The 27,105-nt window shown below is 39.6% G+C and overlaps 1 protein-coding gene across 1 annotated transcript; it reads left to right on the top strand.

The window, feature by feature from the left end:
- Positions 1-15,597: 15,597 nt before the first annotated feature.
- Positions 15,598-27,105, top strand: sik1 (salt-inducible kinase 1). Its single transcript, XM_086091552.1, has 14 exons — positions 15,598-15,853; positions 16,499-16,687; positions 16,766-16,882; positions 18,804-18,867; positions 19,764-19,925; positions 21,042-21,166; positions 21,246-21,369; positions 21,463-21,683; positions 21,854-22,003; positions 22,080-22,190; positions 22,275-22,500; positions 23,595-23,852; positions 23,988-24,177; positions 25,189-27,105. The coding sequence occupies exons 2-14, from the start codon at positions 16,532-16,534 to the stop codon at positions 25,652-25,654; spliced, it is 2,370 nt and encodes a 789-aa protein (XP_085947678.1). The 5' UTR covers positions 15,598-15,853; positions 16,499-16,531; the 3' UTR covers positions 25,655-27,105.

Below are 27,105 nucleotides of genomic sequence, written 5' to 3'. Positions count from 1 at the left end.
ATTACTACTAGATTACTACTTTTTGGTTAAGTAACGTAAACCATTTTAAGATTAAAAAGAAAAATTTAATCAGCAGCTCGGTATTTATTCTACATTTTGCATACTAAAAATTAGATTTATTAAGCGTTTCAAGTGTTTAGAAGGGTGGGAGCTGTTCATAGTGGCTTAATTGTGGTAAAATAATAATAATAATAATAAACATAAAAAATAAAATAAATAAAAGTCAACCTCTACTTCACAGAAATTCACTCTTTCTTTCTTTTTAATTTTGAGCGTACCACCAGCGAAAAGTGAAAAAGTGAGTAATACTGTATAATATATATCCATATTAGGGGACATCTTTTAAATCGGGGTTCCAGACTTTTGTGTCCAGGGACCAGTTACCGGGAAGAGATTTTTCCAAGGATTCCCTCATAATCTTAACTCCACTTAAACATATGGTAACTACCATGTGTACCCCTAAATACTATTTAGTATTTAATACTTGAAAAAAAATTTTTTCAACCTAAATCTTAATATTCTCCTAGTTTAATCGGTTTGGGTTTTGCGCCATATGACGTATTTTAAGTCCCTGGATAGTGAAATCATAAATGTATTTATAATTACATTATACGTGTTTGAAGATAATTGCTGAAAACATGCAAAGATTGGAACTAATATACTGAATTGTAGAGCTGTAATGTTAAACAACGTTTATATTTCTGGAGGGGGGGGGGGGCTAAAACAGTTCCCAGGCAGTCACTTTGTGTCCCCACCAAAGAGAGTAGGTTGTCTTGTGTTCTCATTTTTATGATTGTAGTCCTCAGTAACTATATTCCATTTTGAAGATGTGCCTCCTAATGTGATTTTACATTTTGTAAGATACGGTCATTGTCATAGCTAATGCACACACTGCTATCTGCACTAGTGGTTTTTGACTGACAATTAACAGCTGAGCAGGGCGTGGTTTCAGTGCATTCAACACACGTCCACAATGTTTGGAACGGAGTCAATAGTTTGATTTTTATGAGTTTTGAATGATTTGTGGGGACCTAAAAGGTGCTGAATTCATTTTCATTTTTAGATAGATAGACAGCTTACAAATAAACATACAAATGGATAATAAAAACAAAACAACAACAAAAACATATTTGTTTTCAGCCTTGGTGCTCTTTTTGGACCATACTCTCAATATTTGATGGTTATAAATTACACATACTGTCTACCACAGTTTAAATTACAATGAATATATCTATTTATTAATTAAATTCAGTACATAAGAATCACATCTCTTATCAGGGGCTCTTAAAATAGTGGAATGTTGCTATTTTGCGATATTTCGTGGCCCTTGGCTCTTTATGCAACCATTTTGCAGGCATTTTCCTACAAATGTTGCAAGTTCTTACGTGGAAATTCTCTGAATAATAATTCCTGATTTCATTGTTACATGTTCTCTCCAGTGGATATCTGTTAGGCCAGTGTGATTCGTTTACTATCACTTCCCTCAACTGGGAGGTTGTTTTTCACACCACTCATTTGTTATCATGCAAAAACTAATGAAGCAATGTCCACACATTTTGGGGATGTTGATGGATTTTTGTAATTTAGTTTAATTTAGTTGTTTATACAACTAAGAAATAGGGATGGGCAAGTACAGATATCAGGTATCCATATCAGGCCAATACCTGGCCTTATTTCAAAGAATCAATACTTGCAACTGCGGCCGATACCCTCTTGTGGCTGTTATACGATCAGGAATAGGCATTAAAAGAATAGAAACGTGCCATTAATTTCATGCAATTTTAAGGAAAAGTGCTATATTGGGATATTTCTTTAAAATGATCTGTCATGTTTTTTGGGGGAAATGTTATGTATCAAAAGTACTAGTGGTATCAGTACTTGGTATTGGTATCGGTCACTATTTAACATCGAACATTTGTTTAAAGAAATATGCATTATTCACCAAGACTATAATGAAATATGTTCGGACTAAATATGACAAAATGTAACATTTAATACATTCAATGATTTGGTTCTAATCCAGATTAGGTTTGATTATGCATTTGTTAAAATAATTTACACAAGTATTTAATTTCAGGGTCTAGCCTAAAACTATATGATAATAAACTCGGTAATAATTCAGTCTGAGTCATTGTTATATGCTACAATAGACCAATCTGATGAATCAACTTTAATGTGTATCTAATCTAATTGATGTTTGGAGATGTGTTTGCAAGCAGCGCATTTCATAATTTGTTTCCCCGAGAAATAATTTGGATAATCTCCTTTCATCTCCTTTCAGCTTTTACTTACTGTGTGACTGTGCCCGAGGCAATGAATTAATGAATCTTAACGTTAAAAGGCAGGAATATGCAGGAGATACGCATCTACGGTTGCATATAATTCAGTTAGCTAAGGTTGTTTGGCCTTGAGAGAAGTGTCCATTCTGCAGAGGGCATACTGGTTCCAATTGTAAGGATTTGAAGCAGTTGGTAGACTGAAACTCAAACTGAAGACCCACCCTGAGGGCTGGTGGTGCACATTTGATTAGTGCGGAGCGTGATCTCAATGGAAGGCTCAGTCAGGCTCAAGGGATTGTAAAACGTGCCCCTGAGACTTTGACGCAAGCTGCTGACATCATTGCTCCTTTGGACCGAGCTGTCTGCTCGCCGCTCGCGACCATGACGGCGAAGGAGGTGGGTTTGGTCCCCCCCTATGACGCTCGGCGTGCGCTGAAAGGGAGATTGAAAAGAATAATATCGAGGGAAGTAGATATGTCAAAAAAACAGCATTCACCCACCAATTGTCACCAACCTATTATACTGTCATTCCAGAAAGAAAATTATTTTCACGACTCCTTTTTCATATTAGCATAATTAGGACTGCTGATTTTAATTACACAGATGAAAGTATATCACGCTGGGATAATGATATTTGACTCATAGCGTGGGGTGCGTGGATACTGTGAGGAGGCTTCATCCTGGAGAGAAAATGAGCGAGCGAGAAAGAGCTGCATTCAAGCTGACATGATTAACATTATGGTAGCGCTACAGCTGGAGGATTTTAAAAGTTAGGGGCAAAGTTATGGACAAAAATAGGCCAATAGGTCAAAGGCAGCCCTGACATTTGTTTTATTGTGTCTGCTCTTAAAAAGGAACAAAGACGTTTTTACTATGCGGTGCAACTGTGCAGTGTGACAAGTGACTTCTGCTCCTGCACAAAACGTACATCACACCTTGAGGGGTACAATACCCCTTTCACTTATAATACCTGTAAAAGCAATGACTATGTTTACATGCAGGCAATGACCCTTTTAAAACCCGGATATTGGCAATATTCGGGTTTTTCGCTATGCGCATGCTCGTTGTTTTCTCCTTTGTCTTCTTTTCTTCTTCTTTGCTTATTTGATTCGCAAGGAATCTTGGTCTGTGTAGTTACTACTTGCTAAAGGAGCCTCCCTTGAATACATTGATTTCCCCGCTGCGTTTTCACGTTATTTTGTGTCTCTATGGCGAAAAACGGCGCAGTTTGTGCTTATATACACATACAGTAAATACAAGTATACAAGTCCGTGCTTCTGCAGTGTGTCCCACCGGAAATACTCACGGCGTTGTCAACAAACATGATGCTCGCAGCAAAGAAGCACAACCCGAAAACTTTATTTAGCGTGGTGAGCGACATAAATATAATGTCATTTATTGAACGTATAGTAAGTTAAAAGTGGAAATGACGTTATTTATGTACCGGTAATTACGCTGTCCGCGCGTTGCGGTCCGAACGGGTTATTACTCTTTCCGCCACACATGTAAACATGTTACCTTCTGACCTTGACCCGAATATTGACTGCATGTAAATGTAGTCAATGTGTACAAAAATGTGTATGAAAATAAATGTGTAAATTGGAGAGACTGCAGAAGAGTTTTGTGAATAACTGCCAAATTTGAATGATTACAAAAAAATCACTAGAGTCTGAATAAAATCATGTTCAATGTGGGTCAGATGTTGGATGGTAAGCAGTGTCTGAAGAGGGATGATTAGCCAAGAGGGCATCCCTTGGAAGGACCCAAGGAACAAAGTCTATTCAATCTATTCAATAACAAATCCTGATTTACTTTATTATTTATTATGTTTCCAACCTTCAATCCTCCTTCTAATTTTGGCACATGATTATCATGCCTGATAGAGCCCTGTAATTAGCCTTACTAGTTAATTTTGACTTAATTCCGACAAGTTTATTATTCTGCCCTTTGTGACTTGCATTTATCTGCAGACGATAACGTAACGAGATAAGTGAATATGGCTGGTCCGTCGCGGGGAGGATGAAACAAGAAGGGTCTTTGGTTAATGATTAAAAGTGGATGGTCCGACTTTGCCCAGTTGACCCCAAGAACAAAAGAGGTAGCTGACGCTTGTCCTTATTTTCTTAACAACCGTTGCAACAAAACTACCACAACTGTAAACATTCTGTTTTCTGATCACTTACACAAATTAGAGAATGAAAACATTTGTACAAGAAGTCAGTATAAAGTGGTCAGTGTTAGAAGAACAGCATGTTCCAAACTCATGGCTGGATGTTAGATAATGATGATGTTTTGTACGCCGAGTTCCAGGAGGTGACGAAAATCAGGCTGATTCACACTGAAAAATGTAAGAGTCCTTCATTACCAATACGCCAAATTGCTTTTAAGGACGCTATTTTGTTGTTGTTGTTGTTGTTTTCATTTAGATAGATAAATAGAATAGAATAGAATAGAATAGAATAGAATAGAATAGAATAGATAGATAGATAGATAGATAGATAGATAGATAGATAGATAGATAGATAGATAGATAGATAGATAGATAGATAGATAGATAGATAGAAATTCCCAAAAGATTGTCTGTACTGTTAATAAGAGTTTCATGATGGCCGCAGTTTGAATTGAAGAGATCATTTCCATGATTTGCTATTGGAAAAAATGGTTTTGAAATATAAGCAAATTTAAAGTTGCGCAGCAGTCTAGGAACGAATTGTGCAGGGCAGTACTTTGAATCAGCACTTCAAACTGGGGGGCAGGGTCAGGGGGAATAAAGAAAAACTGAGCACAATCTCTGGATTTATTGTTCTAGGACTTTTGAAATCACTGGCAGATGAGAGAGAACAGTATGTGCTGCTCCCACAGTCTGTGTGTACGCCTTTGTGGGTGTGAGTGCTTATTTGCACATTCTCTTGGAGCGATTGCACAAGTGGTTTAGTGTGGGAGATACATCAAGCATTAATGAACACTTTGTCAACACATCAGCTTGTGCCATGTTGATTTATTGCAGATAATAAACATGAAGATTTGGACTAACTGCAAAAAAACAACAATGGGAACCTTTTTTATCATTGTACTTTTGACCTCTCCAGATGAATGTACGACTCATTCCACAACACATGAGGTTCAACCGCCTGACCCACAGTGTCTTGCTTTCCTTTTTTGGCCTTGCCATATCGAAGACCATCCGCATGGGCTCCTCCCCTTTTTCCTGCTTCAGTCCAGCGCTCACATGGCTGGAGCAGGCGGCCACACAGATGTCCCAAGTGTCACCTCGGGCTTTCGGACACACTCCTTTACCCAGATTAAACCTCCTAATCCTCGTTTAGCTGTTCTTTCCTCTGGCAGACGCTTCTCCGGCTTCTCCGTTGTTGCCAAATCAAAAACACGTTTCCCTCCTCTACGAAGAGATGTGAAAAGTGATGGCAAGGGAATTAAGCAAAAAATAACATTTGGGGGTACACAAAGTCACTTTGGAAAGTGGTGTAAAAACTGCAAAGAGTTCTCGTACAAATAAACACTTTTTCTGCATCCAAAATCAAAACCAACGTCTACACTCCTTCGCTTTTCTCTGCCGCTTAGAGCTTTATCCGGCTTTAAAAGGGCCGGCTGACAGACCATATGGACGTTGAGCGGCAAGATCAGGAGGAGAATCTTCAACACCTGGAAGGATAAAATTTTCTTTCCGTTTGCACTTTTACAGTGTAAACCTTCGGGGATATCTTGTGCTTTGTCCTTGGAATAAATAACAATGCCAGTTTGTAGTCGACGTTCATGTGCGATCAGACACCTTAAAGATTGCATACACAAGCGTACTCCATCACACTGCCTCCCCATTGTGGAGGTGGCCCTTTACAACCAATCAAGCACCTCACCCATGTCTCAGGTGGAACCACCTCTTAAGAGTTCCTCCAACTGCGTCCACCACGAATAGCCTTACGCCTGACACTTTTGCAGATGTCTGAAGATGGATGACCATAAACTGGATTTTAATCTCGGGTCAGTCAAGACCAAAGGCTGTCCGGCATGGCAGCCGGCGCATATCCAACATTAGTCTCACACCTGATGACCTTCCCTCCGACACCACGGACATTTGAAGTTGACCAACCTCTGACATGGATTGAACCCTCTGGGTTTTGTGGGTCAGCAAACTTGTACAATTACAATGTAGTTGTCAGGAAAAGTCTAAGGAAGACTAACATCAACCGGGTTGAAAAAAGCCAAAGGCTCTCTATCTTCCCTGAGAGTCCCACACAAGTGGCCCATTTTAATCATCCAGTTCTGCCAACTGGGTAGCCTCACACTGTTATGTTTTGGGTTTTGTTTTTGATGTTCACTTCAGTTGTGTTTTCCCTTGTGTTTCTTGTCAGTGTCTGTCTCGTTTAGTATGATTATGTACACCTGTGCTTGTCATCCCACACCCTTGTGTTCAGCCAATCAGTTCCCTCAGCCACGTGTCCTGCCCAAGTGTCCCTTCTTGCGTATTTAGGCCCCATCCACGCGAAAGCCAGTTTCAATGTATCCTCACAAGTTTCTTACCGTTTAGGCCGTTCGTCCACACGATGGCGCCGTTTCTGAGCTTGAAACCGATCATTTGTTAAACCGGGCTCCAGAGTGGAAAGATTTCAAAACGCGCATATGCAGGATACTCCTCCAGTGATGACGTAATGGTCGCAGCTCGATGAGGACGCATTGTCGCAGATTGATGACGTATGCGGCAATTCTCAGTCTGTCAACAACAATGGCGGATAGCCGTGGCGTAGTCGTTTTGCGCAGCCTCCTTAGCCTGCTTATGCTTCTTTATTCCCACGTTCAACAAGCGGTGTTGTACTTGAATCACCCGCCAATGTCACTTCTCCTGTGTCCGTCTTTTTCATGTTGTTTCGAAACATGCAAAGCCATGTTTGTTCTGTAGATTGCAATAAAGTTAGGGGAAAAAAAGTGTCCGTCTTCTTCGCTGATTCTTCTTCCACGTTTTCCATCAACTCCCTGTGGCTGCGCTACAGCGCCACTCCAAACTTGGCATATGCATTACAGCCGTTAAACGTCCTCAGCATCTTCTTTTGGACACACGCAAGTCTTGAAATGCTTCTGTGTGTACGAGATTTGTTTGAGGAACAAAGCCGGCTTTGCTTCCGTCTGGACGGAGCCTTAGTCTCCTGTTTTTATTTGAGTCTTTGTCGGTCCATTGTCGTTTCCACGTTTTGTCGTTTCTCCCATGTCTTGCTAGTTCCTCGTCATGCCACTTCAGTTTGCTTCGATTTAGGACTTTGTTGTTTTTGTTGTTTCCCGTCGGCATGTTGTGCACCACCTTGTTTTTTTTTGGTTTAATTAATCAAACCCTTTTGTTTTGGACTTTATCATTGAAACACATTGAATAGAAAAACTGCAAATCAAAGATTTTTTATTATTTTGATCAGCGGAGACGGTGCCAAAAAGGCTACGCTGGGCTGGATGCAGGCACGTTAATGTGGAGCAAGACACATACCGAAGTTAGTCGGAGGTCGAGGCAAGCTCGGTGCTACGTACGCCACACCAGCTAGCTAGCCTTGAGCTTTGGCTGGCTAGTGCAGCTAAACACATCGTCGAGTCGCTCACAACTTTGTTGTCATCGCCTTCATGGCGGCAAATAAGCTACATTTCTGACATTTATTGGTCTGACAAAGGAATGGCAAGGTAAGAAGTAGAAGCCAAGCTAATTGCAAAGCTAACCTAACAATGACATGTAATCCGAATTGAGTGTTTGGATAGTCACGTACGCTATTGTCTTTGAGTTTAAAAAACAAAACAAAAAAACAGTGCACTGACTACAATCCCATAGAGTTCTTTGCCTTTTTTGGTAGCCACGTAGCATCCATAATAATAGTGATGACACATTCCAATTTCCATCACAATGTTACATACCAAAAGGATCACTACTGTACATAGTTTAATAAGACATTTGGTTATGCTTGTGGTTATTTCATTGTGGTTCACTAATGTGGGCTGCAGACATTTTTGACCTTTCTGACTTTGTGGAGCTTGCATGGCTTGATTTGTTTTAGATATAAGGCAATGTTTTTCCCCCCTGTGCAATATATTAAATCCATTTCAATATAAGAAGCTCAATTTCACAAATCCCCTGTTGGTTTAGATTGCGTGCGAGTGTACAGTACAAGTCAGCAGGACTTTAGCCCTGTATGCTGTGAACCCGATGCTGCCAACTTTGTACTCTTGACCTGATTGTGTTCACAAAAGAAGGTTTTCACAACATTGTCACTAGCATTATAATTCCCATTATAATGTGAAACAAGCTAAATGAAAACTAGCTTGGAGCTATATACTTTCAGTGCATCAAAATACATATGTGAATAGGATTAACTTTCCTTTTCGACATTTTACAGGCATGCGTGTCCGCTGCCATTCTTATGTTTCATCTACTTTTCACCATCACCTCCAGGGTATCCCACAAGCCTTCCACTGCATACCCCCCCCCCCCCCAAGCCCAGGATAATAGACTGATCCATGTTATGACGCACATGGCTTTGGTCTCCAGAGGGACTTTTGCGCACACAAGCATTCACAAAGGCTCTGTCTTGCCTTGTGTGCAGACATGGGACGCAGGCAGGTATTTACATCACAAGATAAGTAACTGACGCCACAGGATTATTGTATCAGCATGCTTTGTGCTGATAGTACACCATACAGCATTATTTCGCTGAAAAAGCAGTTTTTCTTGCGCGGGTAGAAAGTGATCATAGAAGCAGATAAGCATAAAGTCAGGAGCATTGAGCAGATTGAAATACCTTCTTTTTTTTTGCTATTTGATTTTATGCCATTAAAATGAGTGGGTGGGAGTCGAAAACGCCGATTTACCCCAAAAATGGCAATATCAGTTATTTTGTCATTCTAATTGTAGGGCTGGGTTTAAAAAATCGACTAATCACTATCAAATAGATTTTCCTTTTCGAGCCTGATATCGATTCATAAAACCATGGATTGATTATTGTAATATCTCTTTTTCTCATAAATTCATAAGAAAATAGAATTTTAAAGGCCAATAATTTTTTTGTACCTTACTCTTTTATTGAAATTTATTGAATTTAAAAATATGTTTTCTTACGTATGAAAGACCTGACTTATTGCACTTTAAGACAATTCAGAATCTTCTGAATTTATATTTACAATTATTGAATTAGAATTAGGAAAATATTTTCATCTCATCCTTGCTGATGTCAATGTTTGTGTAACACTTAAGTGATTATAACACGTGTTCCTTTCATTAATTAACTAAATAATTTAACCAGTTACCGCCTCCGCAAATTTTAATTTGGAATGTAATATTTGTGGAGTTTTTATCACGTCCTTGATATTTAAGAAGAATTGATGCTCCATAATGAATCAAAATCGAATCGAACTGAACTCTTGTGAATCGAAATAGAATTGATTTAGCAAATTAGAGTCGACTGCCAGCCGCATCTAATTGTGCTAAAATTGTGCTTTTACAAAGATGATAATGCTCACTTTTAATTTATTTTTTATTTTTTGCATTTTTATGCACCTCCTAAGTCACTGTTGTCCAATTTGTTGGCATTTCAAAAATGAGAAAAATCTATCCAAATGACAGACTGACATGACATGGCAGGTTCAAACTGTCACCATAAAAAAAAAAACTTTAACCTTTTAAGCAACATTCCTAGCCATCATACAAAATAATTCTTTACAATATGTTGTGTTTGTCCCCACTAGTCTAAACACCGCATTCTGATTAATATCTCTGTGTGAAGTTTTCATATGTCCTCCAGGTACTGCTGCTTTGTCCCCACATCTGAAAAACATGCTTAGATTCATGGAAGGCTCCAAATTTGCTTGGCTGGGATGGAACTTGCGAAGACAAAGCGGTATAGAATCTTATTACAGTAGAGTGTGCAGTTGTACCTAACATTGAAGTACATTAAGCATATTTTTCATTTGCTTTGGAGCGATTAGGTCGCTGTTCATAACTAAACAAAAACTATCGTGCTCAGTTTTGTCAATATCATGTTACACTGACGTCCTGATGTATTCAAAACAGAATGTAATTCTTATCAATCTGAAAAGTACACAAAGCACATGGACGCACGCTCAGGGGCCTCAACGTGATGATTTTGTTATGACGCACAAGCTCACGAGGGCACGGGCAAGTGTGCTAGTGCCAGTGAGCCGACACGGCGGTAGCGCAAATTAGCGGCGAAGAATAGAGCCCCTTGTATCTTTGAGACACAATGACAGCAAACCCTTGCCCAGACAAAGATGTTTTTCACTCTGTGTTTTGACTGTAGTGAGATCATTGACTCTTAGGCCAAACTTTATGACTCTTCTCTTAGAACTGTGAGTAATCAATGAAGCAAAATTCCAACTGCAAGCGTTTGTGAACGCTTTTATGTGCTCTGGAGAGATGAACGCCATCTTTGTGTTTTGATGATGCTAATGGGTTGCTTGCGTCATCCCATCATAATCTCCTGCAGGTGTTTTGTTGGACTGGGATGTGACTACTGCAGATGATTCATTGCTTTCAATGGAGGAACTCATATGAGCCTTCTGCGGGATTTGTCACATGATGCCTTTCTGATGGTATAAAAAATGGATAAAGAGATATTCTCAACTGTATAATTTCAAGGGACATTTTATGGAAAATTTACTTTTTAATTGCTTGTATATAATTGAGCCCATTGCTCACCAGTAAAAACCCAATACCTATGTCTTGAATTTGAATAATAAATAATCAATAAAAAAGAGTTCTGTGAATGCTCATAGGAAAGTGATGTTGGCTTAGTACCTCCAACAAGGTTAAGAACTATTGCTATGAGGCTTTTTTTCCATCGCAACCCCCAGTTCCACCCATGGTCGTCATGGTAATGCCCTACGCGGCATTTACCCAGCTGTACGGTATATGAGGTGAGGCGAGGTTAGCCGTGGCTCACTTTAATGAGACGCCCTCAAAATGAGCTGCTTTCAGAAAGACAATAAATGTGCTGCTGTTCTTGATCCTTCAGATATTTTGATGGAAGCATATCACAGATATGGTAAATGGTATCAAATGTTCCAAATATGACTCCTTTAACTAATTAGGGTCACTGGGAATGCAATTTAAAAATTTTCATTTTAACAAGATATTTTGTGCATTCTGTTGCTGTGCTTAGTTTTTTGTTTTTTTGGCCTTTTGTGATCCCAGTGTGCAAATCAAGGTCCGTCAAGGCATGCTCGGATGAGTTTGATGTGGAAGAACTAGACTGGAAAACAGCTTTGGGATGAACTACTTTGGAGATTAATACACCAGACCTCCTGGAATTTTCACTTCCTGTAGGCGTTTTTTTTTTGGCACAATACTGGAAGATGTCAATTCACAACGTGTTTGCATAAACTTCTAAGCACATTTACTGTTACCGTGAATATTCATAAACACGTGGCTACAAGGTATTAGCACCTAAGCTTTGAGCCGATTTGAAATCATGTGACATTGGTCACGTAAATGGCTAAATATCATCACCTTTGTTTGCAAACTCCTTGGTTGTCGAACCTCCAGTTTACATGCTGGCTCCTCCCATGCATCGAGATTCCATCGTGGGGTCAAGGAGAACGACAGAGGAGCGAGGAGGAACAAATGTTTGGAGAAATGAGACGTTCGCTCCTCAATGTCATCGTTCATTTCATGGAGACATCAATTAGAAATGACAATGTAATTTACGCTTATCACAAACAAGAAGAACAACAACAAAAAATGAGATCCAACCCAAAAAACTTGCATGGCAGGGCAAACCTAATTGATGACTAACACCCTGAAATTTCCCCTTATCCTATTTTTGTAGTATTACTTCCTTTAAATAAATAAACCAAAGTGACAATGACTGTAAAATCCAAACATACAAACGCTGTACCCTGACTGAAATACAGAGTTGAGTTTTGTTGTTTTCAAAATATAATCGCATCTGTTTCACCTGCATCCTGTCAGTTTTGAGTCCTGGGTAGCCACAGGCCACTGCTCTGACGAATCAACTCCGTGGCTGTGCTAAAACGTTCATGTTGAGTGTTTTATTTGCATTTCCTTGTATTGTTCTGGCTAACAATGTTTGGTTCCCGTGTGTAATATAGTCCATGTTCCTTGTCAAGGCTACTTGCTTTACTTCGCCCCTCCTCCACATATTCCCAAGGGGTCAATATCTAGAGTTTTATATTGTCCCTGAGGCAGCATTGGGATTTATGTGCAATTGACGTCACTCGCTAAAACAAATGTGTCATCGCTTAACATCGTTTTCAATATATCAGGATACGTTTCGTGTAAGGGTCCGAGAGAAGAAAGATGAAGAAAAACATTAAGTGCTGCATATACTGCATCTTTGTCCTCTGTAAATTATGGCTAGTATTAGGTAGCAATAGCCATAAAAGACGGGAATGTACACCGCAAAGCCAGCTGTGTTTATGCTGCATTCGAGGATGGTCGGAAGTCGGATATATCCGAGTTGGTTTTTCCCAGTTCTGACCTGAAAGCGTTCGAGGCGAAAGTAAACAAAAAAGCGGAGAGTGATAAATCGATTTTTATTTTGGTCCTCAAAACTCTTTTTGACCTCCAGAAAACTTACCCTCTCGCAATTTTGCTTCATTTATTGTTTTTTATCTTATTTCATAAGCATTCCATACAGTTCAGTAGTTCACCGTATAATTTCATGCTAAATTGCACTATGGTGTCGATTCGCCTTCTGCAAGCCTCTCTCTCCATCACAAATGCCATCTGTCATCTAAGTCTGAATATATATATAATTTTTATTTATTTATTTTTCCAACAGGGAGTACTCGGTTTATGATGGAGTTATGTTTCTATGGCAACAATGAAATGTGTACATACTGTATTACGGAATGCACTATAGCCTATCACGAACTTACTCTTAAGCGGCAGTGAAGTCATAATTATAGAAAAATGTTTGCATGAAACAATGAAGTGATAAACAATAAGTAACCAACCTTTTTGTGCCACATAATTCATAACCTTGAAAAGCCATATTTTGGGAATGCCATAAACTGAGCCCTCCATGACATTTAGATGTGTTAAAATGTTACTTGAAATATTGCTTGTACTTAATGTAGTTAAAACTGTGACAGTTTGACCCTTATTTCCAATGGGAACAAATGTTTTCATCATATTAACTTTGTGATGTGATTAAAAGTGTGCCAATTTGCCACTGCCTGGGGATCCATTTTGTTTTGCCAACACGCATCTTGTGATGTTGATCTTGATGTCTCCCCTATGAGACCGCCAGATTAACAGATCTCCACTCTCAATGCCTCCCTTTGTGCGAGTTTTATTGTCAACAGGTACACGTGAGTGTCAGTAAATAATGGAAGTGCACCACTGGCTAAAAGCATGATTCACACTACATCCTGCCATACAAACTCTTAATGCTTGCAGAAAAGTCTGACAACACTCCAAGTGACTTTTAGATTGAATATACATGACTACTCATGTCAAATGATTGCGTGCTTTTAATCAATGTCAATAACCTACTATGATGCCCTCTTTTTTCTGCGCGTCTTTGCCGCAAGAATGTAGACTGTTTGAGTCAGTCAGCACTTTGCAGCATTCCATCCATAGTGATGATACATCTGAAGATGAAAAGATGCGGATGATGTCTCATGATGACACGTATACGTAAGACTGGAATGACAGCAGGTTGCACGCACAACATTGGAATGAGGAAATGGCTCTTACTCAAAAACTGGCATGCAATTGTTCTATTAGATTTCTTTATTCCTGGATAACACATTTTCACTATGCTCCATATTTCGTAAAAAAAATAATGTCACAATGATTGTCCATTCTCTTCTGCTTAATCGAGGTCGGGTCACGAGGGCAGCAATTTTAGCTCGACGTTAGGGCTGGGTTTAAAAAATTGATTAATCGATATTGAATTGATTTTCCTTTTCGAGCCTGACATTGATTCATAAAACCATGAATTGATTATTTTAATATCAATTTTTTCTATGTATTCATAAGAAAAATATAATTTTAAAGGGTATCTGTTTGGTCTCTCGAAATGTACTGAACTTAAAACCTATTTTCTTACATTTATGATTATGAAAGACCTGACTTATTGCACTTAAAGACAATTCAGAATATTTTAAATTTATATGAACAATTATTCAATTAGAATTTAAATATTTTCATGTCATCCTTGCAAATGTCAATGTTTGTTTGTGTAACACCGAAGTAATTATAACAAGTGTTACTTTCATTAATAAACGAAATAATGTAACCACTTACTGACTTGCAAAATTTAATTTGGAATTTAATGTTTGTGGAGTTTGTATTGTATCCTTTATATTAAGAAGAATTGATGTTCCATAATTAAACTATATCGATTGCAGTGAACTGATTCGAATTGAATCTAAAAAATAAAATAAAAAATAAAATCAAACTGAACTCTTATGAATTGAGTCGATTCCCAGCCCTACAGGATGTATAAACTTCCCTCTCCCCTGACAAAAGATACATTTAAATTATGAAATAAATAAATCTAAAAAGTTATTTCAAAAAGTCAACCTCTACTTTGCAGAAATTCACCTATTGCGGGGCGGCTTGGAACGTATCACCAGCGAAAAGTGACGTCCAGCAGTGAGTGAGTATGAATGAGAATGAATATGCAAAATAGTGCATTTAAAAAAAAAATCATGTGATTTATCATTAATTTAACTATAACTGTCCGTTATTAAATAAAATAAACAAACGTTACACGTGTATGCCAAACTGTTTTAGTAACATAAAAATAAAGGCACAAGCTATGCTTGTATTTTAATTACCATCAATCAATTAATTATTTAATGAGATAATTCATTTCGAAATTGAAAAAATATATCTGGGGGGTGGGGGGTAAATTAATTTATGCAGCCTACATTACAGGACTTTCTATAATGTAAAGACTCAGTGGACTGTTTCATATTTTACCCACTCAACAACAACTATAATAGATATTATGTTGAGATTTAGATTGCGTTGTACAATATGCAGCATAAATATGATGAAAGCGAAAGTAAAGTGAACTGCCACTTCCTCTCTCGCTCGCTCGCTCTCTCTCTTTTATCCTCCCGCCCTCTCTCGCTCGAACATCACGTGGTGACACGTCTCCACCACTGACGTCACCGCGCTCATCTCCCAGCAACCCTTCCATCAAGCGCCGACGTCACCGGGAGCCCGAGCCGCGCTGTTGCCCGGCAACCCGCGCCTTGCGCTGGTACCCGGCCTTGCCTTGCACTCGGCTCGAATCTCTGACGCTTGTGTGACGTTAATGAGGTGGGTATCAATTTGTCATGGCGGAGGGGGGGAGGAGGAGGAAGAGGAGGCGGGCTAGTAAGAAGAGGAGGAGTTCCCTCCCTCTGCGAGTGCCGAAAGAGCCACTCCGCCACATTCCGGCGGAAAGCACCCGCACAAAGCGGTAGCACAGTCTCGCACCGAGACACCTTACACGGGCGAGGAGGTGAAGTAGTTCTCGCTTGGTTTTTCCAACGCCGCAGTTTGCTTTCTTCTTTTGAGAAGAACCCTAGGAGGAGATTTATGTACACTTTGTAAGGTAAGGCTAATATTTTAAATGGCTGCTGGTTCTCATTTTTCACTTGCTTACTCACAATAGGTTTAATGTGATGGAGTAGCTAACAGGTTACAAGGCTAACTCATTTCCAGTCACTTATAGCACAATTACATTTATATTCTGTTCTGTCTTGAGCCACCATTTTTTTTTTGCTCTCTTATGTACATATGTATCTATTTATTACAATACAGCCGGGATATACAGTTAAATCATCTAACACCCTAAATTTGATCAAAATTTGACTCATTGGTCACATATGGTACATTATTAGACTACTGTATAATTTTTCAAATAAAACTAAATGAATTAAAAATAAATCATACCCGTGTCTGTGCTGCTACTTTTATCATGGTAAAATGCCAGCTATGAGAAGAAAACTATTGGTTACTATTCAAATATGGGGTAGGTGTAGTGTGTATACAGTACTTTTGTTTTTAAGGAGGGTGAGGGTGGTGTTGAATATCCTCACTGTGGAATCACTGTGCCTTTTGTGTTTTCTTTTGCCCTGTATTGTAAATCTACTCCATCCATTCATCCATTTCCTATATCGTTTGTCATAATTTAATCTGCTTAAGAATGTTTACTGACATACAAGTAACACAGAAATGTCATATTTTATCCTGCTAGCCTCATCCCGTCCCCTGCCTGCGTTGGTGCACTATGGTTATCATGTCAGACAACAGCCGGGGAGCCCACCCCAGCTCGGGGCCCCAGGGGAGGCCCCTCCAGGTGGGCTTCTACGAGATCATCCGCACGCTGGGCAAAGGCAACTTTGCTGTGGTGAAACTGGCGAAACATAAAGTCACAAAAACCCAGGTTGGTAGAGGATTCTTCTTATGCATGCATTTTATTTTGTTTGGGAGATCCTCATATAACTGTGAATGATTTTCTCAGGTGGCCATAAAGATTATCGACAAGACTCGACTGAACCCGTCCAATTTGGAGAAAATCTACAGGGAAGTGCAGATTATGAAGCTGCTCAACCACCCTCACATCATCAAACTTTATCAGGTGTGTGTTACCTCTACGTCATGTGTGTGTGTGTGTTGGTGTAGTGTTACTGTTTTACCGCATTTATTTTCCACTTTACGAGAAAGTCTCTGAAGTGCAGGAAGTGGTTTCATGTTCACTGTAGAAGTAGGAGCAACGTAGTAGTGGAACAATGCATGCCTCAAATGTTTTTTTTTATGTGGTCATGTAATGCTCGTACGATTGAGAGGGTCACATTGGTTGACAGCGCTTTGCGTTAAATCCAATTAGCAACCTCTGCCACCGAGTGCAATGTGTCTGTGCGGCACGTGAAGGTCTTCCCTCGTTAATTGAATTGAAGAATTAAAGAGAGAATCCCCTGAGCTGGCTTTGCGTGACACGCGCTTGGGAAACGCAAAGCACCAGCATGTAAACAAACATTCTTTGTTTTCCTTTCTGCCTTATGTCCCAGTCTGTTGTGTTTTTTTGCTACTTAATTTGAGGGATTATTAATTAAAATTCCAGTTGTAAGCGCCTCAACAATACCTAAGATGTTAATCATTTGGCAGACTGATTGGTTGTTTTTGTTATATTATAGCCCTTTATTGGCCAAGGAATCTTATTTAGTCGTGGTAACATTGTAACTTCACATGCATTGGGTGTTCAAAATGGATGCCAAAATGCTCACGACTAATGTGATTTCTGCAATCCAGTTAATAAGAAAATGTAATGAAAGTTTAAAAAAAAAAGTTGTTGGAAGAAAGTTTAATTTATGATTTGTGCCACAAATGTCCAAGCAAAATTTTATCAAGGTTGGACTTTTTTTCTTCAGACTTCTTAGTTAGTAGCAAACAACAAGATATTAAGGGCGGGCCCTCAACTTTTTTTCTCGTAATCCCCAAAACATTTTTTTTTTAATGCTATGACTTTGATGATTTTACATTACAGTATTTTACTTTTTTCTCATAAATTACATGTTTAATCTAGTCATGTTACACATTTTTTTATTGTAATATTTTTATTGCAAAATACACAACTTTGACCTTATTTCACCAACGTTTCATCATTGACAGTTATTGATTGAAAAAAAATTAGCATTCTGCATTTCAGCTGTGTTAAAGGGATTTCCTTCCCCTCATCACGTCATTTCCCCATTGCTAACAGATAGACGTGCTCCTTGTCGGAGGTAATTCTAACAATTATATAAGCTGCACAGCTGTAATACTCATTGGTTTCACGCGTAATTCACTCGGTCTAAAAGGAAAATCTTGTTTCATGGCTTTATTCAGAATGTGGACAATGAGTCAGCATTCCTCATCAGGTCCAGTCAGTCCTGATACATGAGCATCATGTTATTTTCTTGCCGAGCGGCAGCTCACTGTCAACTGTTTCTCCTTTTGACCTTTCGTTCGCCTTTGACCTTGCGTCACACACGTTGTTTACATTATTCCCGTCATGCCCAAGGGCCCTTGCCGTGTTCTAGTGCAGTGACGTCAGCGACACCTCTACAAGTGCTTCTCTACCTCACTGATAAAGACATCTGTCTCTGTCTTTCGGTAACTGGAATGAATCGGACAGCGGAATTTAATGTCCAGCGTGAACTTTTCCAACACTTTTTGGTATCTGTTGAAAATACCATTTGTTGTGTAACTTTCACTCTGATCTGATGAGGCCCTGCCCCTGAGAGCTCCCTGGACAAATAATACTTTTCTTTTAGAAGCTAGAAATATCTGAAAGGGCGTCTTTACGACTTGTGTTGTCAGCTGGCTGGTAAACTCATTGCTGGGCCATGTGAGCAGCCCTCTGAAACCGCATCCAGCATCTCTTAGAAATCCAAAACACATGAAAGACAGTACCGCGCTGTCCTTAAGTCCACTCTAAAGAAAGCCTGAGAGATTCATTGACCATTTCAATTGTCCCACTTGATTCCATTCATTCAATATTCCCGTCTCTCTCTCTGTAGGTCATGGAGACCAAAGACATGCTGTACATCGTGACAGAATATGCAAAGAACGGGGAGATGTTTGGTGAGTTCTTGGAACTGTTTTCTTCGGACTGTTTATAGTGAGCAGTTGCCACGGGGGGTGGGGGGTGGGGGTCTTACAGGAAGACAGGAAACCATTTGAGACTGTTCCTTGAAGACACAATAGAGAAATTTCACAGACTTGACCAAATTCATAATGATCAATGAATCCACTTTTTTTGGTTAATCCTAATTGCATGACTGGAGGCATTCACAATTGGACTATTTGTCATCCATTTGTAATTGTTTCATAGCTCAACCAAAAACAAAAGTATGTTTCTTTAATAATTGTGACGATTTCAACGTCATTCGAAAGGCAGTTGAAAGTTGCATTGGGGCTTGTCTACACATTTATTGGAATCTTGATTGTTTTGTTAAACATATTTTATGGTACACGTGTCATTCATAAAGTTAAGTGGAGTTGTCAATGCCTTATTTTAATTAGGGATGGGCAATGGCCTTATGTCAAGGTATCAGTGCTTGCGACAGCAGCCGAAATCAGTATCAGTAAATAGCTTATGGCTATTTTACAATCAAGAACTACAAAATTTGAAATTAGATAAGCGATTTCCATTCATTTCATGTAATTTTAAGTACAAAAATCTATATTTGGATATATAGTTTTTTCTTTAAAAGGATCTGTCATTGTTTTGAGAAATTTTATGTATCAAAGTATAAGTGGTATCGGTACTTGGTATCGGTATCAGTGACTACTGGAGTTGAGTACTCACACTGGTATCGGTCTGACAAAAAGTGTAACATTCCTACTTTCATACTTTGAAGCAGTGGAATAACTCATCAGAGTACTTTTTGACTATAATGAACAGAAATAAATTATTATTTTTTGATAACATGGATGAAATCTTTACTTAATAAAAACCCTCTTTTTCTTTCTTCCAGACCACCTGAGCTCAAACGGCCGCATGAGCGAAGCAGAAGCACGGAATAAATTTTGGCAGATTCTTACGGCAGTCGACTACTGCCACCGGCACCACATCGTCCACCGTGACCTCAAAACCGAAAACCTGCTGCTGGACGCCAACATGAACATCAAACTGGCCGGTACGTCCTCTTGACTCCCCGTTCACATATTTTCAAATCCCCTTCATGTGTGGTGTCCTGTGAAGAGATGGTCTCATTGGTGCAATTTCTCAGCACTAATTAAGTGTGATAGCGCTACGTACGCACGCTGACCACATTTATGTCAGCACGCAAGAGAACATGTCGTTCTAGTACAGCCGAGTGATGTAATCTGATCCACAAACAAGCTGAACCCTAGTTCAGTGCCCTGGAACAAAAAAGGGTATTGTTCTGTCATCGATTCCCACAAAGTTGGAAGAATATATTCTTCCAACTTGTTTAAAATATCTTAAACAATTGTATATAATTGTCTAAGATATCTTGATAAATGTGAAGAATTAAGCCTTAGAGAGAAACAAGTCAAATCCTGATGGATTTATACTACTTGACTAAAATGTATTTTTGTAGCACATTTACATGTTCATAGGAGACTTGGAATGCAGAAGAAATCAATCCAGTAATAAATTTGAATTTCTATTTTAAATTCAAATATTCCATTTTTAATATTAATACAAATTTAAATGACCTTAAAGGGAAAGTCAACCCCCCACAAAAATTATTGACAATAATATATTCTATGCAGTCCCACTAGACTAAATACGGTATTCTGGTTAATATTGCGCTAGTGGAATATGAGTTATTCAGTAAAATCCAGCCGTTTTTATCAATATCAGAAGGCGGCCATTTGGCCACTTGCTGTTGTGTGAAAATGACATAACAGTTGCTCATTCTCAGGTAACAACCAATCACAACTCAGCTTCAGGAAACAGATGAGCTGCGATTGGTCGTAGCCAGAGCCCTGAACAGCTATGATGTCATCTTCAGTTGATAGCAAGTGGCAAAATGGCCGCCCCCTGAGATGGATGAAAATGGCTGGATTTTGCTGCATAACTCATATTCCACAAATGTAATATATATATATAGAATGTCATGTTTAGAATAGTGAGGTCACATATAACATATTATTGTCAAGAAATGTTTAAGGTTGACTTCCTATTTAATATGTGTAATATCGCAGACCTTTCTGTTGCTTTTATTGGAATGCAGAGTGTAACAATTACAATTAAATAATACATCTTTTTGTCTTTATCTTTGTAGACTTTGGATTCGGTAACTTCTACAATGCAGGGGAGCCCCTGTCCACCTGGTGTGGCAGCCCCCCGTACGCGGCCCCTGAAGTCTTTGAGGGCAAAGAATATGAAGGACCTCAACTGGACATTTGGGTAAGTTCTTATTCATTTGACAAAAAAAAATCCAAATGCATTTGTTATCATTTTGGCTAATGTGTGCTTCCTCTCGCAGAGCCTCGGTGTGGTGCTCTACGTGCTGGTGTGTGGCTCCTTTCCCTTCGATGGTCCCAGCCTTCCTGCACTCAAGCAAAGAGTCACTGAGGGACGCTTCAGAATTCCCTTCTTTATGTCCCAAGGTAGCTTTTAACTACCAACACAGCCAAATTAGTACTAATCACTTTGTTGTTTAAAAAAAAAAAACTGACATTTTCCCCAAATAATTCCTCCAGACTGTGAAAACCTCATCCGCAAGATGCTGGTGGTGGACCCGGCAAAGAGGATCAGTGTGGCCCAGATCAAGCAGCACCGCTGGATGCTGGCGGACCCCACGGCAGCCCACCAGACGCTCAGCCACTCCCTGACAGATTACAACTCCAACCTCGGGGACTATAGCGAACCTGTGCTGGGGATCATGAACACCCTGGGGATCGACCGCCAGAGGACCATCGAAGTGAGCAATTTAAAGCAATCTTGGGGCAGTATTAGATTTGGATCATTGCACAATCCGTTTTTTTTGGGTGTTGGCTTTCAGTTAAAAACTATTGATGCATCTTTTGGGGGATCTGTGATGTTTCTTGATGAGCAGCAAGGAAGAAGCTAACTTTACCATTTCATCTTAAGTCTCTGCAGAGCAGCAGCTACAATCACTTCTCGGCCATCTACTACTTACTTCTGGAGAGGGTCAAAGAGCATCGCAACCAGCAGCTGAGCCGTCAGTGCGGAAGCTGGAACCAAACGCAGAGGAGCATCTCAGACACCACCGGAGCGGAGGTGAGTTCTGCTCCTGCTCTGTCAAGAAATAACCGGATCTCACCCGAGTCGCTTAAGAACTTTCTCCGATTTGCAGCAAGTCGTCATGAAGGCAGACAACTTCAGAGCAGCGGCATTCTCCATTCCAAACAAAAATGCTACTCCAATCTACTCTGAGATGGAGTGCGATCAAGGTGGATTGTTCCAGGTAAATTTTGGGCGCCAATCATCATCATCATCATCAACTTCTACCCCAGCGAATGCATTTCTCAACTAAGCTTTTCCTCTCCAGCGCGTGGTCTTTCCGGTGGAGGCCAGCTTTAACAGGCTGCTGTGGAACCGCTCCATTTCGCCCAACAGCCTGTTAGAGACGAGCATCAGTGAGGAGGTGCGGCCCCGCGACCTAGACGAAGAAGAGGCGCCGCAAAGCTTGGGTCCGCTGCTGCCTCCCACTACCACCTCACGCCGGCACACTTTGGCCGAGGTGTCCGCTCAGTTTCACCAGTGCAACCCTCCGTGTAAGCACTACAATCCATTCTACCTGCTGAGTCTTGGGAACATTTGTATTATTATTATTATTATTGTCATTATAATAATTATTATTATTAAATCTAAATTCAATTTAACATGAAAATTGAAATAAATAATAACGATATAATAGTTGGTACACTGTTTAAAAATAAATTACATGATAATATAAATATTAAGAAAATAATTAAATATCAAAATGAACTATAATAATAATAATAATAATGTTAAAATACAATAAAAAATAATAAATAAGCAATATAAACTATTTATACAAGTAGAGCACTTTAAAACAGCCACCGCTGCATACAAATAATGTGTTAATTATGCCCATAAATAATAAAACATAAAAATAAAATATAATGAAGATAAGAAAATATTAAATCATACTATACATAAAAAAGATAAACCTATAAATACAAGTTAAAAATGTAGATCTATTGTTGTCTATGCGTAGAGACTCAAAACTAAGGATGGGTGAGTACCAATACTCTGTATCATATTCGGCCGATGCTACATTCTGGTGGCCATTTTATCAAACCAATAGTATCGGTATTACTTAAGAGTTGAGTCCTGGTACTGGTATCGGTCTGAAAAAAAGTGGTATCCAACATCCCTACATTACCCTACCCTCCCTCAAAACATTCTTGCAAGAAATGCTAAATATTTAATGGCTTATTTTAAAAGTCAAATAAGGCTGTAAAGCAAAATCATGAACAAAAAAAGGCAATGATGTTATAGCATTGCTAAAAGATCACAACCAACCACAATATCCTGTCAGAGTGTTCTTATGACATCCCCTATGCAGCACCCAGGAGACATATTTCTTGGGATTGACATTTATAACCAGCCCGTCAGCTGCAGAGTTTTTTTCTTTGGCATTTTGACTCCGCAACTGCATTCAAATACAGACAGTAGATGATTGCATTCGTTTTGACTAAAAAGTCAGGAAATGGGAGTACTTTACTGTCAAACGGACTTCAATAGAAACAGTTGAGTTCACTGTTAAAATATTTCTTTGCCAATTTGACTCACAAGCACTTTTGATATTCTTTCTAACAAATCTCCTTTTTTTTCCTCTCAGGTATTGTTGTCAGTCCCTCCGACGGCGCCTCTTCTGACAGCTGCCTCAAGTCGTCCTCCAGTCCCAGCGCCACTCTGCAGGCCCCCATGGGTGGCGGCGTGTCAACACCTCCTGCCTGCTGTGCTAAAGAGGGGGCCCTCCTGCCCGCTGGCGCCCCCCTGGCCCTCTCCTCCCACCTCCTGCCCCAGATCCAGGGGAGCCTTCCTGCAGCCAGCTTCCAGGAGGGTCGCAGGGCGTCTGATACCTCCCTGACGCAAGGTACCATAACAGAACATTCAAAGTGGGTCATTTGATCTCCACTTCCCCAAACCTGATTTTCGCTGTTATCTCGTGCTTGAACCATGTGGAATCACAAGATGGTATTGTGTAACACATTCCCATGCCTCTCTGCAGGCCTCAAAGCTTTCCGGCAGCAGCTGAGGAAAAACACTCGCACCAATGGGCTCCTGGGATTGAATAAGATCAAGGGTGTGACGAGGCCAGTGGCGTCGCCCCCGTCCTCCAACCGGGGAAGCCGCGGCTCCCTCGGCCCCGCCCTCTCTGAGCACCGTAGCATGCTGGAGGAGGTGCTGCACCAGCAACGGTAAGAACAAACTATATATATATAGATATAGATATAACCATAGAGAGACCACTTTGAGCCTTACAACTTTTTAAAACACTTCTAAAATAAATTTGGAAAACAAAAGCGGGGAACCCTGTAATGGAAATAATCTCGTTATCAACCTTCATCAACTGTATAGGCAATGTTTCAAGTAACATTTTAACATTCTTAGCTGTCCTCCAAGTATAAAAATAGATGAGTGTCTTAACAACTTTGCCAGCTAGTGAAAGAAATGCAGGGATGATTATATCTACTTCAAATTTGAACATTTTTACCATCATATGAGAAGCTAACAGTTGTGAGTCATAAAACGATGAAACATTAGAACATGTTCTAGGGACCAATGTGGAGATGGAGATTACTGCTTGTATTTGGGAGGAGAGTCTCTTCACAAATTGAATACGCATTTTTGGTATTGATTACTTTTTTTTTATATATATATATATATATATATATATATATATATATATATATATATATATAGTGTATCCTAATTAGAGATTCCACATCAGCATTATGATATTTTGGATTTTTCATTGTAGTCAGATAAATTTTTCTAAAATGCCTAATTTGAATTTAGTTTGTATTCGTTTTATTTATGTTGTGTTTTTTATATGGAGTGTTGAGTGCAAGATATATATATATTTTAAAAAAGGCAATTCAGTATTGTGTCATAAAGTCAACTAAACTACACTTCCCAAAGGACTGCTTGACCTTCTTTCTTCTATATGGCCAAACAGTAATAGCAATATAAATAGATTTAAATTAACCTGAAAGACAAAAACAAGACATTTTTGCTATAATCATAATTAATTTTAGTTACTTTCAAAAATGTAAATAATAATTTCAGACATCTTTTATTTTGAATACACCATTGTTCTTTTAATGAAAATGTTTCAAATCAAATTTTGTATTTAGTTTTTGTATCGTAATAATGTTCAACATCATCAGATGAAAGACTCAAATTGACTTTTTTCTGTTCTTTATTAGGATGCTCCAAATCCAGCACCAGCCGCACCAAGCTCAGGTCCAGAATGCCCCGTCAGGACCCACCCAGAATCCTCTGCTGTTTCTCTCCCAGCAGCAGTCGCCCTCTCCTCCACCCACTTCAGTATTCGCCTCGCCTCCTTTATTCGAGGCACCCTCCCTCCTTCAGAGCAAGCCTCAGCACCCCCTGCCGCCTCCTCAGCCGCTGCGCTTGACTCACGGCCTCTGGCAGCACGCCGCCCCCACCTCTTTGTCTCCCGTGGCCTCCGCTGCTTACCTCCTGGAGGCCCGCCTGCACATCAGCCACCACCACCACCACCACCTGCAGCAACAATCGGGCGCCGCCGCACACTTTGCCAGCAAACCCGCCGCCTGGGCCGTGGGCTCGCCGTCTGGAGCCGAGCCCAACATCCAGGAGCTGTTTCTGGCGGGTCAGACGCCGCTGAGCAGCTGCGTGATGGTTAAGTAGAACGACTTGAGGCAAAAGAACAATGAAGCAAGCTAAGCGCTTTTGTTCTCATATAAGCTGAAAGAGCAATAACCAAACTGTGCACAAGGTGACACGAGAAGCAATAAGAGACTGATTCCATGCTGTACAAAAACAGGAAGACACTATCAGACACATGACTGGAGCGAGGACCAAAACATTTCACTTCTTTATGATACGCTTCCCACTTAGTTCGCTTTTTTTTTTTCTCCAGAGACAATCTTCAGTTAACACAAAACGATTCATATGTTGGATGAAACTGTGATATTTTTTTTTTTATGTAAACTGTGCAAGACGCTGCTTCTTCTTTTTTTTTTTACTTCAAAAGATTGCAACTTCCTCATTAGCCAACAGTGAAGGAAAATAGTCATGTTGAGTAAGACAAGCACAACTTTAGGTACCTTCCATCCAGAAAGTAAGTTCTACTCGGAATTTTACTTAAATAACTGTGGGAGCGCTTTTGGGGAAGGCCCCTTTTTCTGTGCACCCATTGCACAAAGCATGGACGAATCCAGCCAAACCTCGGACACACTCCAGCTACATATTTTCTTTCTTTTTTTTTACTTCCTGTTCCCATACTTTTATTGCTTTGTTAGGAAACGTTAGCAATACTAATTCACCACTGAGACAAAATGGAGGAACACCAACATAGGAGGCTGTTCTGCTCAATGCTCCACTAGAGAGATTTTCCCATCTCATAATTTCAGGCCATCCCGAAACTGCGGGAAAAGTGCAATAGCTTCATGGGAAGATACTAGTTGTAGCAAATGCACAGGTACGAGTTGTGTAACAGTAAGTCAAAAGTTGTTGTTGTTTTTTTTTTGCTACCAAAGAGCCGACTAGAATCAGTGATAGACACACACACTACTGAGATGTCCACATGTAGCATGTTGCTCAGCCAAACTGAAGTAAGCTCGGGCAGCCACCAAATCCAAATGCTGCTTGTTGTAATATCTTCTGCTGGTGCTTTCACAATCTAGCAATATACTGTATACTGTACCCAGCAACAATGTATAGAAGCAAGTGAAACACCTTTCTTTTCATAAGTGTTTATTTCCACTTTGATGTTGGAAAAACGTAGTGTTGACGTCGCGGGTTGTTTTGCACTCACTACCAACACGTGTGCCTTTTTCTATGAACAAACGTGCAATGTTTGACCTTTGACCTTGCTGTGTAAGCAAAAGCAGGATTGCACATATTTCCTATTGCTGAAATGGGTTCAAGTTGTATTTGTTGTGCAAAAAGAATGGTCCCGAGTGACTGAAACACTAAAAGACTCTTGATGCAACGTGACCCTTTTTTGATAACAATTTTGAATAATAAGTATTTTATGTTTGTTTTCCTGATTTGTTACTTGACCGACTGTGTGTGCGTATGAGAATGAGGAAAGATTATTTATGTGTTATTTATTTGAATAAAGTTCACTTCCTAAA

This window comes from Leptonotus elevatus, chromosome 12 (genome assembly GCF_054856555.1).
Source record: "Leptonotus elevatus isolate MCC_2025b chromosome 12, RoL_Lele_1.0, whole genome shotgun sequence".
Lineage (NCBI taxonomy): Eukaryota > Metazoa > Chordata > Actinopteri > Syngnathiformes > Syngnathidae > Leptonotus > Leptonotus elevatus.
This window is presented reverse-complemented; position numbering and strand designations above follow the sequence as displayed.